Raw genomic sequence first — 16,362 nt, forward strand, 5'->3', positions numbered from 1 at the left:
TTAATAATAGGAACAGGGAGATAGAGCAAGCCTGACTGACCAGAGGTAACAAAGTCTACCCTCCAGGACCTCCCCAATGACTAATCACATTTTCTCAACTATTTAAACCTCATAGCTGAAAAATAGTCTGACACAAAACTGGTGTTAAACTTTGATTTTAGTGTAAGGTACACTAATTTACACTGAAGTTCACCCTGACTTACATTGAAGTTTGCTGAATTATGACTTGATGTTAACTGCACTTGCAGTCAAACTTATCAAGGGTTATAAAGTAAAGGTACACTGGAAATTTGACTGGATCTATATCAAAATAACCTAAAATCAGGTGGAACTTAACTATTTTCAACGTTAACTGGTTGTAATGTGAAAGTATAGTAACTTACTAAACACAGAAAAAACAAACAGGATTTAATTTGAAAATGGAAAGGATTTAGGTTGGTTGGATTTATAGGAAATGTGTATGTATTTACTGTGGAGGTTAACTGGAATTTAACTTAAAGTTTACTGTCTTGTTAGCACTTGACCGTTCTGCCCAGTTTAAGTATCCTTCATACAGGTCAGAGAGAGAAGCTGGCACAACAACACACTCAAAAACAAATGTAGGTGCCACAGTAGTAACTTGACACTTACTGATATGTAAATAAGTTGTTAATGAAAGCTTCTAGTCTCTTCTACAAATGCTGTAGTGGCCATTAACACTTTATTAACAGGTCTGATCAAAACATTTGATGTAATATTAAACGCACTACACCCCACTTATTTTCTCTTCTGACATATTGTTGCTTCAATTTAGTCTTAAGATCTACTTTGCTGAGGGCATCTGGAAGTCTACACACCACATTGTTCCCCTTCATGTTTCATATTGAAGAACTCTTTCACACATAGAAGTGACTGCTCTGCAGAATTTGGCATATTAGAGGAAACTCATCCCTGACCTCTGACCTTCATCTCTCCCCTCTTCGTCTGTAGCTGCTGTTTTCCTGCTGGAAAGTCTTCCTATTCGCTGAGCCTCAATATAAAAAACTAACTTTGAATATGTTTTCTAATGATTTTGTTTTCTCTCTATCTCTCTTCTCTCTTTCTTCCGTGGGTCAAATAAGGTTTTCAACCCGGCTGCTCCCAAGTTAGTATCCTCCCCTGCTGAATGCATCTTGTGTGTTTGGCCTGTGTTTGGTCTATTTAAGGCATGGTTTGTTACTGTGGATGTCAGAGTGTTCCCTGCTGGGATAAAGTGCCGGCTGTTGCCTTTTTTTAATCATCAGTGTATCATTGTCCAATAATAGATAAGTGTATAAATTTACCAGTAAATGAGACCATGGTGAAAACCATTGGTTCTTTCTGTCAACACCAATGTTTCCACCAAGAATTTTCTGCTCATCTTCCGTTTCATGCTATTGGACCAAACTAAGACGTATCGGATTAATTTACAGGTGAATTCCAGAAAAAGTGTCAGCTCAAAGATAGGCTTGCTGATTTATGGTAATACAGTGGAGACACAACATTTACAGAGCAATAGACAAAGTCTGACCCGTCAGATGAAGGGCTTCAGGAACAAGAATATGTTGGGCCCCGACTATTAACTGATTAATTCTATGTGGGACATCAAAGTGGAAGATAACTGACCGCTCATACAGGACACCTTGCAATGCCTCAACAGAAGAATGAGTGTGCCAGAATGTTTGGTTGGTGGGGATTAACCAATTGGAGCGAAGAGCACTCTCTTCAGCTGTAGTAAGAAATAAAAAATAATCGAACCCTGTGGTCTGGGTAAAGTTCTAGATTTTGTTTGGCCCATCTGTTACATTTGACCACAAACTTGATACTTCAAACTATGTTGCAAGACTTCCACATCAAAACATCATATTGAAAGATCCAGAAAGTACTCTTAAAGGGTACTTATGGATGTTCCAGAGGGACTTATGTCCTATTTGTTTAAACGGAAATTTTATTCCAACTAACTGACTAGTCTAAACGTAAGAAAAAACTCTGAAAAGCACCGGGTAATTTACCATACCTGAACAAGGTATCAGAGTCTGCTGTTAAAGAATGTCAAACTGGTTTCCTGAATGTGTCTAACATTAGCAGAGCTAGCACCTCCAGCCTTCAGTCCTCATCACAGGTCAACAGCTAGAACAAAATCCTGCCAAGCCGTCACGCTAACTTACATGACATCTGTTATCTATGCTTGTTTACATCCTGGTAGTAGAGCATTTACCAAAGCTACAGTCCCAGCTAGTAGCAGGTATCTGTGCTACAGATAAGACACAACATGTGACCAGCATTCCCGGTGTACAATGACGAAAAGATGTGTTATTTTAAGTGCAATTCTGATGCTAACTAGTGAGGGTAACGACATTAAATAGTTAAGTCGACTCTACGCACACATACCTAGTACTTAGACTGTCATATATTGAAGTAAGGGATCAAGAGGAGGTGGGGGAAGGGGGCTGGATTTTCATGGCTGGATTTATAGCGAGTGTGCATCTTGATGGTTTGCAGTGTGTTTCAGACTGAAAAGCTGTTGTTGTTGGTGGTGTTTTTGTTGTTGTTGTTGTTGTTGTTGTGGATCTAATCACCATGAGGCTGATGGCTTCTTCTGTTCTGACAAAAGAGACAAACAAGTCTCCAGCTCAGTCCGTTGTAGCAAAGTTAATAAGCTGTCAGAATCCTCCTTGGGTTTTTGTTTTCCTGCTGTTCGTGCTGTGTCATTTGGCTCTGCATGAATCCTGCATGAATTGGGTTTTTGTTTTCATCTTTAAAGAATTGTTTGATTTACCTCATGATTCCAGGCTTTCTGGCTAGTCCTTATCTGTTATGTTCATTTACATGGCATCTCTTGGCATCTATGTTCTGAAAGTAAAGGTCACATCTTGATGTGTTTTGCTGATATGTGATCGATGTCATGTTGTAACAAGAAAGATAAAAATCAAATAGATCAGATCAAGCTTATCGTCTCTAATTGAATTTTAGGTCCTTGGTCTTGTCACTGGAGCTGTAGAAACCATATGTTGTTGTAATAACTAAAATAATGGGTTGATAATTAGGCATATCAAAATAATTTACAGTTGTAATTGTTAGTGAAACTGTACTGGAATAAATATTTTAACACTTTCTGTTACTCACAACAAATATGTTGCACCATAAACAATTAGCTATAAAGTGAAGCTGTTGAAAGCAACACAAGATGGGATTGAAAATTCAAAAATATCTGGGCTGTATCGGGTTTCTATGTTGGATAACTAGAACAGCTTTTTTTGGAGAGGGTTGCATAAGCTGTGCTGGACTGCTGTGTAAATCTGCTGTAACATGAGTCCAGAGCACAGGGGTTGAACAGCCTCACTGTGATTCAAGCACATTTTCCTGAAAAGACAACTGCATAGCATTAAAGGATTCATTTGTTCTTTTTTTTCAAGAACCAGGGCATCCTGTATTATGATTTTTTGTTTTACACAATTCATGGTTAGGACCAGAGCCTTAAGCAAGCTGTCAGCTCTACTTTCTACAAACTATTCTCTGTATTTAATTAAACTGGTTTCCACTACAAGTTTCGCTTGCAAAAGTTATCCATGCCTTTAAGATCTTGAACTGGAGTCAGTGGAGGTGATTTTTGATGGATTGTCAGCAAACAATGGTTTTCATGATTAGAGGTTTTCGTAGAGTCTTGAGTCTTGGGTACTATTAAAGAGCCCACTTAAATATCCTCAAAAACGGGTCCAAGCATCTTTATGAGCCATTATTACCCGGTTTGCTGATCTTCTGGTTGTGTAAGACACTTGATTCTGATTGGTCAAAACCCCTTGACAACCCCTTGGCAATGGTTATTAACGTTCACTAACATGAGCAACACCAGAGGCAAACTGATCACTCGTCACGTCAAATCAAGTCGCGGAAAAGAGTTCCGGCACATTTTGCTTCTGCTTGTTGACACCACAGACCATAAAGTGAGGTAAAACCATTAGTGTCTGTTAGAATCGTAATGGTAAACAATGTGGCTAAATGTTAGTTTTGGTTAGCATGTTAAAACGGCAGGCTACAGATATTTTCATATTGGATCAGCAAACTAGCAATATTAGCAACGGCAGCGGAGTCGGTGTGTGAAACTTTAGGTTACCGGTCACTACAAAGAAACTTAAATCCTGAGCTGTGGTGATGATAGCAGCAGGGTTCAAAGTTGTGACATTTGCCTCATTTATTCTTAAAGGTGTGTTAACCACAAAGCTCAGAGAAGAAGGAGGACGGAACCCTTCTTCAGGGTGGACAAGACCCCTCCGCTTCACATCGGGGTTTTGCCTCATCCTGTCAGGGTTCTATTTCTGCTAACGGCCTGCTAACCATACATTATCCCTTACTTGACCAATCAGAATGTAACACAGCCGGGTAATAAAAGCTTAAGAAGTAACATTATCAGAGTGTGATTTGGCTAAAGCAAACCAATCGATGCCAATGTAAAAACCTAGCCTGGGAACCAGATGAATCTTGGAGCTCATGTTTTATTAGCGCTGCCTGATCCCTTTTTAGATAACTTTCTATTTGGCTTCACTCCAGAAGGGCCAATCCCAGCTGTCCATAGAGTATAGGCTGGTTTTAAAAACTGTAGAGGCCTTCTTTGTAAACAAACAAGATGGCTGACACTGATGTTGAACCTTTTATAACCTCTATCACTCAAAACGTTGACGGTAGGATCTTTGAAACTGGTGTTGAATACTTATTTCTCACATGGCGACCATCTCTGCATTATGTTGAGTGTACGAGTTGGATTTTGGAACTAGTAACTAGCCTAGCAGCCCACTGATTGGTCACACGTTTCGTTGTTCTGATCTGGTTTCAAGCCTTTGATTAGACTTGGAAATAAGAAAATTTGTTCCAGTCAATTGTGATTGGTCTTAAGATTCTTGGTAGATGGATAAGCCCTGTCAGTCCTATTTTCAGTGTCTTTTTCTACTCTATCCTGCCCTTCTTTGGTATTAAATTTGGAATTTGTCTGTTGATTTTATTGGAGAAAACTTTATTGGCTTTATTGTTGCATGAAAAGTGAGGTCTATAAACGGTCTACTGAATACTGGTGTTGGATCTTACCTGTCTTGGTTGCTTGCTGTGAGCATGGGCTTCTCAGTTTTTGTCTTCTTTTTAAACACAACCCTCATCAACGACACTTTATTGTTCCTCTGCCCTCACACACCTCCTTCTACCTTTTCATCCTTCTGTCTGCTATCTTCTACCTCCACTTCTGCCTTCTCTTCCTCCCTTACTTCTCTGTCCCCACGTCTATCCTCCTACCAATAGCCCCGGCTTCAACCCCAGCGCTCTGGACTCCGCCCTCTCCACCCATAAGCCCATTGAGGTGAAGGGCCCAGGCGGAAAGGCCACCATTATTCATGCACAGTACAACACACCCATCAGTATGTATTCACAGGACGCCATCATGGACGTCATCGCAGGACAGACGCAAGGGAAGGGGCATGAAGTCGGGTAAGAAGAACCAAACTACCACCTCCTCCCTTTCTTCTGTCCTCTTCATCTTTTCTTCTTAACCCCATTTTTACTTTCCCTCTTTTCTTTCACTATCTCTCTACATACACCTCTGTTTCACGAATAAACTTTACTTCTTCTTACATTTCCTTTTCCTCTCCTTCCTCCTTTAACATTCCTCTATGGTATCCTTTTTATACCACCAACTTTCTCTGAGGAAAACAAACTATATGAAACACAACATCCCATCTTTGTCCTTTATTTCTCCTTCTTTCATAGCTTGCTCTCATGATATTACACTAATTACTCCTGAACACTCTTTCTGACCTAAACTCCTCATTTTCTTTTAAGAGCGTACATCGCATGAAGTTTGTCTGGGTGTTATTTTTGAAGACATAACTTGCTGAAGGTTACAGAGACGTTGTGAAAGAGTAGACTTTATAACTGTGGCTGCATTGTTGTTGGTTTGAGGTTTGGAGGTGTAAAGGTTGTTGGTGCTGCTACAGGCTGTGTGTTCATGTGATGAATGTTTAACTTGTGCCTGATGTGATGGGGACAATGCTGCAGATCACTCTGTTTCAGCATCTGGTAGCGTCTGTGGGATTCAGTGTTCACCTTTTTTCTTACCTGTATGATACTGTACTGTGGTGGATAGATCTTTAAAAGTCGTCTGCACGTTGTTTATTGCACATCAATCAATCTTTATTTGTATAGCACCAAATCACAACAAACGTTATCTCAAGACCATAGACTGTAAAAAAATATGGACGTAGTATCCGTGACGTCACCCATCTGTTCCTGAGAGCTGTTTTGAAGCAAATCGACGGCAGCAGCCATATTGGTAATGCGGAACTCAACTAGGCAGAGTGTGACGTAGTGTGAGTCTCTTAGCCAATGGCTATGTGTTCCCGACCGGGATTCACGTCAGTCATGTCCTTATTTGGGCAAAACTCATAATATTAATATCTTCTTAACCGTCACGTTAGAAAAAAATTCACCCCCCGTACAGTGTATGCCATTAGAGAGATTAGCGTTGTAGGGCCAAGCCGTTTTTTGAGCCAGGCTGTAAACATGTTTATTAATGCTGCAAAGATCGTCTTTTTCCCATTCATATCTATGTGGTTTCCGGTGTTTCTGCAGCCAGCCTCAAGCGGATTTTCGATGTATTGCAGTTTATATCACTTCCGCATTGGCTTCATCGTTTGAGACCGGAGTTTGCCGCTTGCTCAAGACGCCTTACAAACATAGCAGGACTAGACCGTACTCTATGTTATATTATTAACAAAGACCCAAAATCAAGACAGGGTAAGACTCAGTCTTATCTCACTTTGCAGCTAGTTACAGCGGCAAGGAAAAACAGGCACCTTGAGTAGAACCAGACTCAACATGATTTACAGTGTTATCTAAGTTAAACCACTTTGAGCACATTGGGCGTTACTGCACATAATAATAATAATAATAATAATAATAATAATAATAATAATAATAATATAGCCCTTTTCAATACAGGTAACAAAGTGTTTCACAGTGGGCAATACAAACAAGAAGAAATGCAAAGCAAAATAAAGCAATAGAAAATAATAATGAAATAAAGTGAAATAAAATAAAATAAAACAAAATAAAATAATAAAAGACATACTTATAAAACAGACACTTAAAATATGTGTTAGAATTAAATAAAATCACACAATAAAAGCTTTCCTGTAAAAATAGATCATCTGTACGCTACAGACTGAATATTAATGCACAAAGAATAAAAAGAAAAAAGACATTAATCATAAAAAGGGTTGAAAACACAGGAAGTGACATGAGGAAACATCCACACAGGGGGCAAAGATTGAAAAGTAGTACTAGCTAATAGACAGGACAACAAAGACTTCCTACACATTTTTATCAGGAGCAAGAACTGGAAATGTAAACTGAACTCAAACAAAACACAACTAAATTAGAGATCAATGTGACAGCTTCTGTAATTCAGGAATTACTTATGTTCTCTGTTCTTATTCAAAATAACTATGAAACTGTTCATTTTAAATATTTTGTAAATATGCAAGCATCTAAAAAATGTTTCATTTTACATCAAATGTCCCAAACCTTCTCAGAGTCAGGGTTGTACTTCACACAACAGAGGACTCTAGAAGGTTACACTCCTCATGATTCACAGTTTTTCTTCCACTATTGAGCAAAGACTCATCTATTGTGTCATCTGTATCCTCTGAGAACAATGCTGTCGTTGGATTGTGTGGTCTTGTCTGAATCATGCAACAAACTCTGCAGTGTTTATCCTCTCACACTAACATTACATTTGCCATCTTGTTGTAAAATAACAGCGTTCTCTGCCCTGCCTTTTTCCTCCTGAGAGAAAAAATGATACTGCTCTTAACATCTACTCTCACCTAGCTGCTCTCTTTTAATCCCATCATGAACAAAACAAACGAACCACACATAAAAAACAATCACACTTTCGAGCCATGCTCTCATCCTCTCTGAAGAAATCAAACTCTCTCGACATGAACAGCATCATAAACATACACACAAACAAAAAAGGATGAAACACTTTCGACTTGTGACAAACTGAATGCTCTGAGCCCGTTTCTCCTTCTTCATTGGGTTTTAATCTGCTCATATTAAAAATATGATCGATTAGCATGTTTAAATGTGTTTTTCATACTTCTGTGATAATTTGCCTCCCTGTTTTGTGAAATCAATGATTTTCAAATCACTTGATTTATTCTCATTAGCACTGTTGCATCCACTGAGCTGTTTGTGCTTCATTTTGTCTCCATGTGTCTGTCCTGTCATGCAAAATCAAATGAAACCAGCTCAATATTGCTTCTGTTCATTTTTCACACAACACCAAATCACATCAGCTTTTTGCTCGAGTGCATTTAATAAATGAAAACTTTTTATTTCCATATATTTAAAAATAAAAGTCATCAGGGAATCTGAAACTTTAAATGCTTTAAAGCACTTGGCCCCACTGAGGCTCTGGCTTTAGTGTCTGGTGCTGACCGGGTCTGGTTCTGGGGGGGATTTGGCGCCCTCTGTCTGTGGTTACAGTTCTCTCCCAGTTAGAGATCCCATCGAGTATACTGCCTCCCCAGTCTACCAGGCCGTCCAGAACGCAGAGAAGGACCTGGAACTGCACGAGGGGGGTCGCCGAAGCACCAACCTGCAGTCCAAGTCCTTCCAGGTCCTGGCTCACATGATCGGCACTGAGAACGGTAAGATTCCTAACCTTCATTTTACATAAGTAAAGTCTTCAAGATAAACTAGTGTTCTAATAATATTCAGGGGCAGTCAAACCTCAAATACTTACAACAAAAATGTGTTTAAAAAGAAACATTTCTTCAAAACTGATTTATGTTGCATTCACTTGTTCCTCAGCTGGTCACATGACACAACTTGGGAAGTCATTTAAACGAGTTTATGAGTCGTGGAATCGACAATGAATATGTTTTTCAGTGATTTCGTTTTCATTGGCCGCAGGTTGCTCCTCTGATATTCAAAATAAAATACAGGCTATGTATTTGACCATTGACCATTTTCTCATAAATGTACTCCTTTGTTCTTGTAAATTCACGTCTAGTTCTTCATCTTCAGATTGATGAATGAGTACATTTCTCAGACACAGTAGCTTCTCATCATTTCCATGACAGAGAAGTCTGATTCAGGGGTGGTGCCTTTTGGTCAGACACAAACAGAATATACTGATAGTAACCTCATTGCCAAAGTTAATAATAAATAAAGACATAAATCAATAAAAGTCTCTCAGTGAATGAAATCTGTAACTCAAATGTGCTTAAACCTCTTTTTCTTATTTTCTTAGTTTACCCTGAACATACCTGCTGACTTCTCCTCCACTGTGTGTTTTTCTTTCTTACAGTACTGGGGGAGGAAGAGGAGGTGGAGGAGGAGGTAGTACTGAAGAGGTGCAGGTAGGCAGAGGAGCGTCTTTAGACAGCTGCTGACCCCCCAGCTCTTCACCTGTACACTCTGCCCGGTCCCTGAATGCATCACATAGCTGTGTCACTGTAAGCTAACGTCACAGTGGAGTTAACCTCCTACACTGATCCTGAACTTTCACTCCACTAACAGGTAAACAAACATGTCCTGGTATTCTCTTTCTCTGATTACACCAAAGGGCATGACATGTTTCTCATTACATGTCCACGACAACCTCTTTACTTTCAGACATTTGTCAGCAGCCTCTTTTCAAAAGCTTTAAATGTATTAAGTGGTGGTTTTTACAGATGTATGTCATCGTGTCATAGGACATGGTGTAGCAATCTCCCACCACAGACGTTTAACTTAAAAAAAGATTAACTGTAATATAATGATTAAAACTATCTAAAGCACTCTCTTTTCAAACGCACAAATCAAACTTATCATATCCCTGAAACACTGATTCCTTTAATTCCGGTTCAGCTGAAGCATGTAAAGAGTAGAAGTTCAATTAAAAACAAAGAAACACAAAGACATTGTTTGTTGGCAGAAAAGGTGATAAGATGTTTTTCTTAATGTGTTGAAAAAAACTCTCCTACTTCTTAACTTACATAAACTGATTATTATTATCACACTACTGAAAACTGTTCATTTTCTGAGCTCCTGACGATTAGGGGGGCTGCTCTTACCAGCAGGGGGCACAGCAAGACTGGTGATTCACAACAAGTGCATGGATGAAATATTTCTTCAGACTTTAGCTTCAGTTATATTTCAGATCAATTGCCGTCTTTCACATCGTTCTCTGTCTTCATGAGATTTCCTGTAAAGGTCCAAAGAAAATCTATAAGAAAAGAATACATAACATTTTCTTTTAGCCTGCAAATCTTTATAATCTTTAGTTCTGCAACCAATCAAACCTTAAGTTTGTCTCACTATTAAAACAAACAAAAAAAATATTACAATGATAGGAGGTTTGTTGACTGAGATGGACAGACTTGGGCACTGACTTACACAGTGGGGGGTAATATGTGCGCACACATATATTTCCACATAGTGTTTTTTTTGTTGTTTTTTTTACCATTTTGTCTCATCTAATCATATCTGCTGACATTACATGATCACGGAGGTTACATTCATGGGTATAGGTCTTTAAATTGAAAAAAAAGATAACAGTGCTAATCCTTTGAGGATTGAAAAATAACATTTCTGACTCAAGAAATTGCATTAAAATGCAGCTCAAGCTACTGGCAGCCTGTTGCAGTAAAGCCCAAATTGTTGTTTTAAAAGTAAGTCCCACCTCTGACACAGAGAATAGTCAAATTTAGTAAAAGATTTTAGGATGGCACATTATGTGACCTATCAGAGTTTTAGCACTAACTTGAATATAGCTTTAAGAACATTTTACTGATTATACGTTTTCTCCTCTTTTTAGAACTTTGTCTTCTATCAGTTGTCTTCCACATGTTTTATTTCAGCTCTTTGACATTTTTGAAAAACAATAATGAACTTAAATTTTGATACAATCTGAGCTTTAGAGAAATTAAACTGTATGCAGTTTAAAGTAGTCTTGAACACAGAGTCTGTCTTTACATGGAATAAAGAAAATCTAGTTCAGTGAATGTTGTGTTTAGTTCCAATAATATTTAAAAGTCTGCCGTCTCAAAGTAAGGAGTGTTTAAAATTCTGACCCCCCTCACGGCTCCTGTTGTTCTCACAGGTTGTATTCTGTGTTTTTAGCTGCAGTTTGCAGTAAAGTGTTTCCAACAGACGGTGTGATGTGCAGAAATACGAGCTGTGCTAACCGAGTATTACATGCTGTATATCACAGCATGGAGGTCTGCTGCGTCTCTGAAACAAGGAACAAACCTTTTAACCCTCCACCCCTCCTCCATCCTGCCCATCTGATGGATGGAGCTTCTTCTGCTCTGTGCACTTATTTAATCATCCCTCCATTACGCACAATTGATCCCTGCTACCTCCCCCGCCCTCCTCTTAAAGCTCGTCAGTCTGCATACACTGAGCAATGACTCAACATGAATCAATAGGAGCAGGGGTCAAGCTTTTATCTGCCAGTAAAGAGACTGTGGGTTTTTCTTTTTTGTCTCACAGTCATCATGGTGGAAGTGGCTTGAATGTGACTCACAGGGTTCAGCTAGAATCAAACATAAACACAAAGATTATAAATCATGTTAAAGAGCATTTTCATATTAGATTCAGGCGGATGGAGACTGATTGACCCCCCCAACCTGTGACCACACATAATTCAGAGAATGTAAAAAAACTTACATTTTACTTTTTGTTTTGTTCAAATGTTTTTAAGTCAAAATATTATTTCTGAAAGAAAAAAAACACTTACATTCAAAAATTAAATTTCATTTACGTAGCACCTTTCTCTAACCCTGCAGTGAACTGCCTGATCATGTTGTCTGATTAAGTGCCTGATTCAGGTCAAGCCAATCACAATCATTTATCAATTATGGGTTATTTGATCAAATTTATTCAGGAAGTCAAGTGCACATTTCTGTAAGGTTTTTTGTTAGATAATTTGATCACATGTTGAACCAGAATCCAGATGAGGGAGATATTTTAGCGAGCCATCAAGCCAAGCAGCCTGCTGCTAGATCACACATTTCATAGCTCAGATTGGATTTACGGTTGGGTTGTATTTTGGTCTGCCTTTGCTAACGGCTCTTGTAAATTAAAGAACTTTGACTCTTGCTGTACGTAGCTAACTTTTTCTGTCAGTAATTTAGTCCATGTATCTTTAGATAGTTGAGGAAAGTGCGGTTTGCTTTTTTTTTTTTATATGCACAGGATTTGTGCATATAAACATTGAACAGTATTTTTGTCCACTGATTTAAGGAAACACAAGTAAAACAAATGTGTTGATACACTAGCTGTGTCAGAAGCATCGCATTGTTGGTTGCCCCATTCAAAAATGATCACCAGTTGCATCCTTCTTTTCCCAAAAGGCCCCAAAGATGCTCTGGATGCGTCCTTCCTGGTCTATTTTATCTTGTGATTCAGTGCACGCTAATTCAAATGAGATGGCAGACTGTCAAGTAGCCAAGTACTTCACTGTCAAATGTTAGTTTTGGTTTCAACTCAATGGGATAGCTATCGATACAAAAGAAAAACAATAGGTGCTGAGGAACAAATTGTCTTTGAAATGATAGAAGGTGCCTGATGCTTGCGATCTTAACCAGTTAGCTACCTGTTGCTAGGTGTCAGAGATGGCGCCATATAACGCAAGGCTGCTGTCCCTGGATAGGGACACAGCTGTTTACTTCTACTTTCTGCTTTTACTGCAGTTGATGACAGGACAGCCTGTCATCAAGTTCAGGGGTGTTCCAGTTAAATTCTTTTACTTGAGAGATGGAACCTTAAAATATTTGTTTTTCAAGTCAAAAGAGTAGCAAGGTTTAAAACTTAAGGTTAAAAGACAAACACAATTAAAGAATCAGGGGTTGTGATTTAAAAAAAGCTTTTCCCCCTCCAAATAAATCCTACGTTTTTATAAAAAAAACTGAAACATCACCCCACACTGAAGTCCTCACATCAACCTGAGCAATATTGAGCAGTTTGATTTGTGCATGAATAGAATAACAAGCACGTGTATTAATAAACATAACAAACATGTATATACAGTATATATGTGTGCATGCAGACAGGTAAGTACTGCATGTGGACAGAAATAAAGGGATATACTGTATATTTTGAGATTCCAGCTCAGAACAGCTCCGCCTCTCTCACTGCTGCTCCTAACACCTTCCTGTGCTTTAGCCCCATTGGGCACGCTCCAGCAGGCCCCGCCCCTTGTTCTCCGCCTGCTAGCACCATCATGCAGCCTCTGGACCCCACCCCTGCTCCATCTGACCGTGCACCTGACAGGTAACCAATCCGCTACAGCTATTTAACTCTGTTCATAATGAGCTGGAAAAGCTGCAGCTTCCTAACCCAGTGATTTTTGTTTCTTCAGTGTTGAGTTTTACTTAAATCGAGTATATCGTGACTAATATCATGTTTGATTTATTCTGTAACAATAATCTCTTTCTCTTCACAGAAACCAAGATTATCATTAAGAACTGATCATTTTATCTTTTTGTGAATATGGTTATGATCTCTTAGAGATTTCTGTTTAAGGATTATGATTTTGCTGTCATGTATGTGTTGGGTTCATGTCATGGTGGGAAAATCCTCATCATCATAGTGCTCACTGGGATTGTCCCAATGATTATCTTTAACTGTTATCGTGTGCTTTCTTCTCGGCTCTTTGAAGGTGAAGAAGGATTGCAGTAAGAGTGACTCCCACTGGAGAATCTGGTTTCAGATTTTAGACTGATTTTCTTTCTCTTTTTTTGTCAATTGATCTGAGCTTATTATTGCAAACAGTTACATGCTTGATGCAGAAAGAACATGATAACACTATATTTGTGCCCACCTGGTGAAGTTCAGTATCAACTCTCTTTTAACTATTTTTGGTCTCCACCACTTTTGAGAGAGATGTCTCTTTGGCAGCATGCAATCAGTCACTGAAAAACATGCAAATGTACAGAATGGTATGCTTCCAGGCAGCCCTCTTAATCTCAAGTTTTACATCGTCATCAAACCACTGCTGTTGTTGTCTCTACACCTGCAGTATGAAGCGATACTCAACCGCTAGTCAAGGTGTCCAGCACAGAGCTGCAGTCTCCAGGTACCTGCAGGAATCCAGCGCTCAAGTCCACATGCTGCTTCAAGCTGCCTCCTTTTGTACGCTGCATAACAATCCATCGACCATCAAACAGAGGCTTCTTTATCTAAAACTCTTGGCAGCATCAACTCTGAAACTAAGGCCTCAGTATGCTTCAAAAGTACTTAACTAGAATTGATGATAAACTCAGATACTCAGCTTTACCAGAGACTTCCTTCATCTGCTCTGAAACATCACATCTAACAGCTTTTGTCACCTTACAAGTTTAAGATTTCTAAACACAGACATATTGAAAATGTAATATAATTTCAAACACTTTTTTGAACCATACTGACGCCCCTCTGTGAAATATATCCACTCTTATGGGAATTGAACCCCTAACCCATACAGTGTTGTTGCCTTGCTCAGCTCAGGGCCACGTAACTATTGTATAACAAGGCGTAACAACTTCATCCATCCACAGGCTGAACCTCCTCTAACAGGCTCTAAAGGATCAAAGTCCGGCTTTCACGCAGTTGACTTTTTTTGGGAACCGTATCCTGAGACACTGCCACTCATTTCTTACAGGATGGTTTTCACTGGTCTGCTTTCTTTACTAAAACTTTTGATAACTTTGAATTACCCTTTTTTTTGGTCTTAATTTTGTGTTTGTTGTTTCTTCCTCTTTTTGTGTTGCTGAATGTCCCTTTGAAGTTACCTCTTTATAATTGTGTGTCTGCATTCATCATACTGTTTGTGATTTTCCTGCTTGTCTTGTTATTTATTTATGTCTCATCTTTTTAGTTAAGTGTCTCTTTGTAGCTATCCCTTTGTGGTTGTTTTATGTTACTTTGATGTTGTCTTGTGTGTCTTTGTTGTTGTGTTTGTATTTTCTTGTAACTATTTTATTGTGTCTTTGTGTTCAATAAGTGTCTCTTTGAGTTGTTTTGCACCTCTGATCATTTATTTGCTTCTCTTTTGCCTATGTCTGTCTTGCTGTATGAGTGTTATGTTGCAGTTTTTTATGCCTTTGTATGGGTTTAGTGTTCATTTTTCAACGTTAAATTTTATCACCTTATAGAGACTGTTCCAGAAATGCTGGATGTGTTTTTTATTTGTATTTTTCCATGCTCTAAAACATATAAAGTCTGAACATCAGTGAGTTTAACATGTGCTTAGTTCTGCATGCATCATGGAGCAGTGAAGAATCAACATGTTTCATCCTTTTCTAGCATGTACGGTCAGCCTCCTCCTACCATGAATCAGCCTCAAAATTTCCCGCCTCCACAACAATACCAGCAACAATACCAGCCAATGCCACAGCAGTACCAGCAGCCTCCAATGCAGCAGCCTCCAATGCAGCAGCCTCCAATGCAGCAGCCTCCAATGCACCAGCCTCCAATGCAGCAAGTTCCGCCCACTCAACAGAGCTCCATTCAGATCCCTTTTGGCTCCGCATCTCCCAAGGTGGTCAGCACTGCCTGTATCTACCCCTCTCAGCCAGGTGAGACCTTCTGCAAACAGATTTACAAACCTCACTCAAACATATGATTACTTTCTGAAAGGAAGATATTCACCTCCAGAGTCACTGCTATTTGAACACCACTTGTTTTTATCTCCTTCAGCTCCAGCTCCTGCTCATGCTCCAGCTCCCGCTCCACCTCAGCCCCGCCCCCCAGCTGCTGCCCCAGCCCCAGGTCCAGCTGGTCCTGACTCCAGACCCCCATGGGTGGCTGACACCAACTTTGCCAACAAGTTTGACCCTAGTAAGATGACCACCACCATGAAGGTGCAGTCGCTGCCCCAGGGTGCACCTCCTCCACCAGCTTACATCCCCCACCCCTCCCCTGCAGCACCTGTGGCTCCCAGTCCGACCTCCATCCCACCAAGCCCTGCCCCATTTGCTCCTGTGGCAAGGGGTGTGGCTCAAAGGGCAGAGAGGTTCGCAGCCAGCAGCCGTACACCTCTGTGTGGGGCCTGCAATAGCGTCATCAGGTAACAAAGCCTGCTTGTTTTCTTCTTCTATTGTTTGACATCCTACACACTACAATAAGATACCAGGGGGCTGATTTGATTTAATGGAGTGTGTATGATAAATTTAGATCTGCTTTGTGGACTGAGGTGGTAATTATCAAAGTTTCTTGTTCCTACATCTGATATACGGTTTGTCATTAAATTGTACATCAATGATTAAGTTATTGAACAGATACTTTAAGGAAATAATCTGAAAATAGAAGGACTTTGATATAATAAAAGATCATACTTGATTATCTGCA

The 16,362-nt window shown here is 39.5% G+C and overlaps 1 protein-coding gene across 2 annotated transcripts in view; it reads left to right on the forward strand.

Annotated features, from left to right (window-relative positions):
• The window catches only part of LOC117811992 (LIM domain-binding protein 3-like), a 60,745-nt gene that overhangs the window by 37,669 nt on the left and 6,714 nt on the right, over positions 1–16,362 (forward strand). Inside the window, exons 7-10 of one of the 2 annotated variants that reach the window (XM_034682502.1) lie at positions 5,284–5,469; positions 13,198–13,305; positions 15,319–15,590; positions 15,712–16,081. In XM_034682502.1, the coding sequence (XP_034538393.1) occupies positions 5,284–5,469; positions 13,198–13,305; positions 15,319–15,590; positions 15,712–16,081 (936 nt within the window). The remainder of the gene's footprint in view (positions 1–5,283; positions 5,470–13,197; positions 13,306–15,318; positions 15,591–15,711; positions 16,082–16,362) is intronic. The other variant, XM_034682503.1, reaches the window with a different exon arrangement.

Source organism: Notolabrus celidotus, chromosome 4 (genome assembly GCF_009762535.1).
Source record: "Notolabrus celidotus isolate fNotCel1 chromosome 4, fNotCel1.pri, whole genome shotgun sequence".
Taxonomy (NCBI): domain Eukaryota; kingdom Metazoa; phylum Chordata; class Actinopteri; order Labriformes; family Labridae; genus Notolabrus; species Notolabrus celidotus.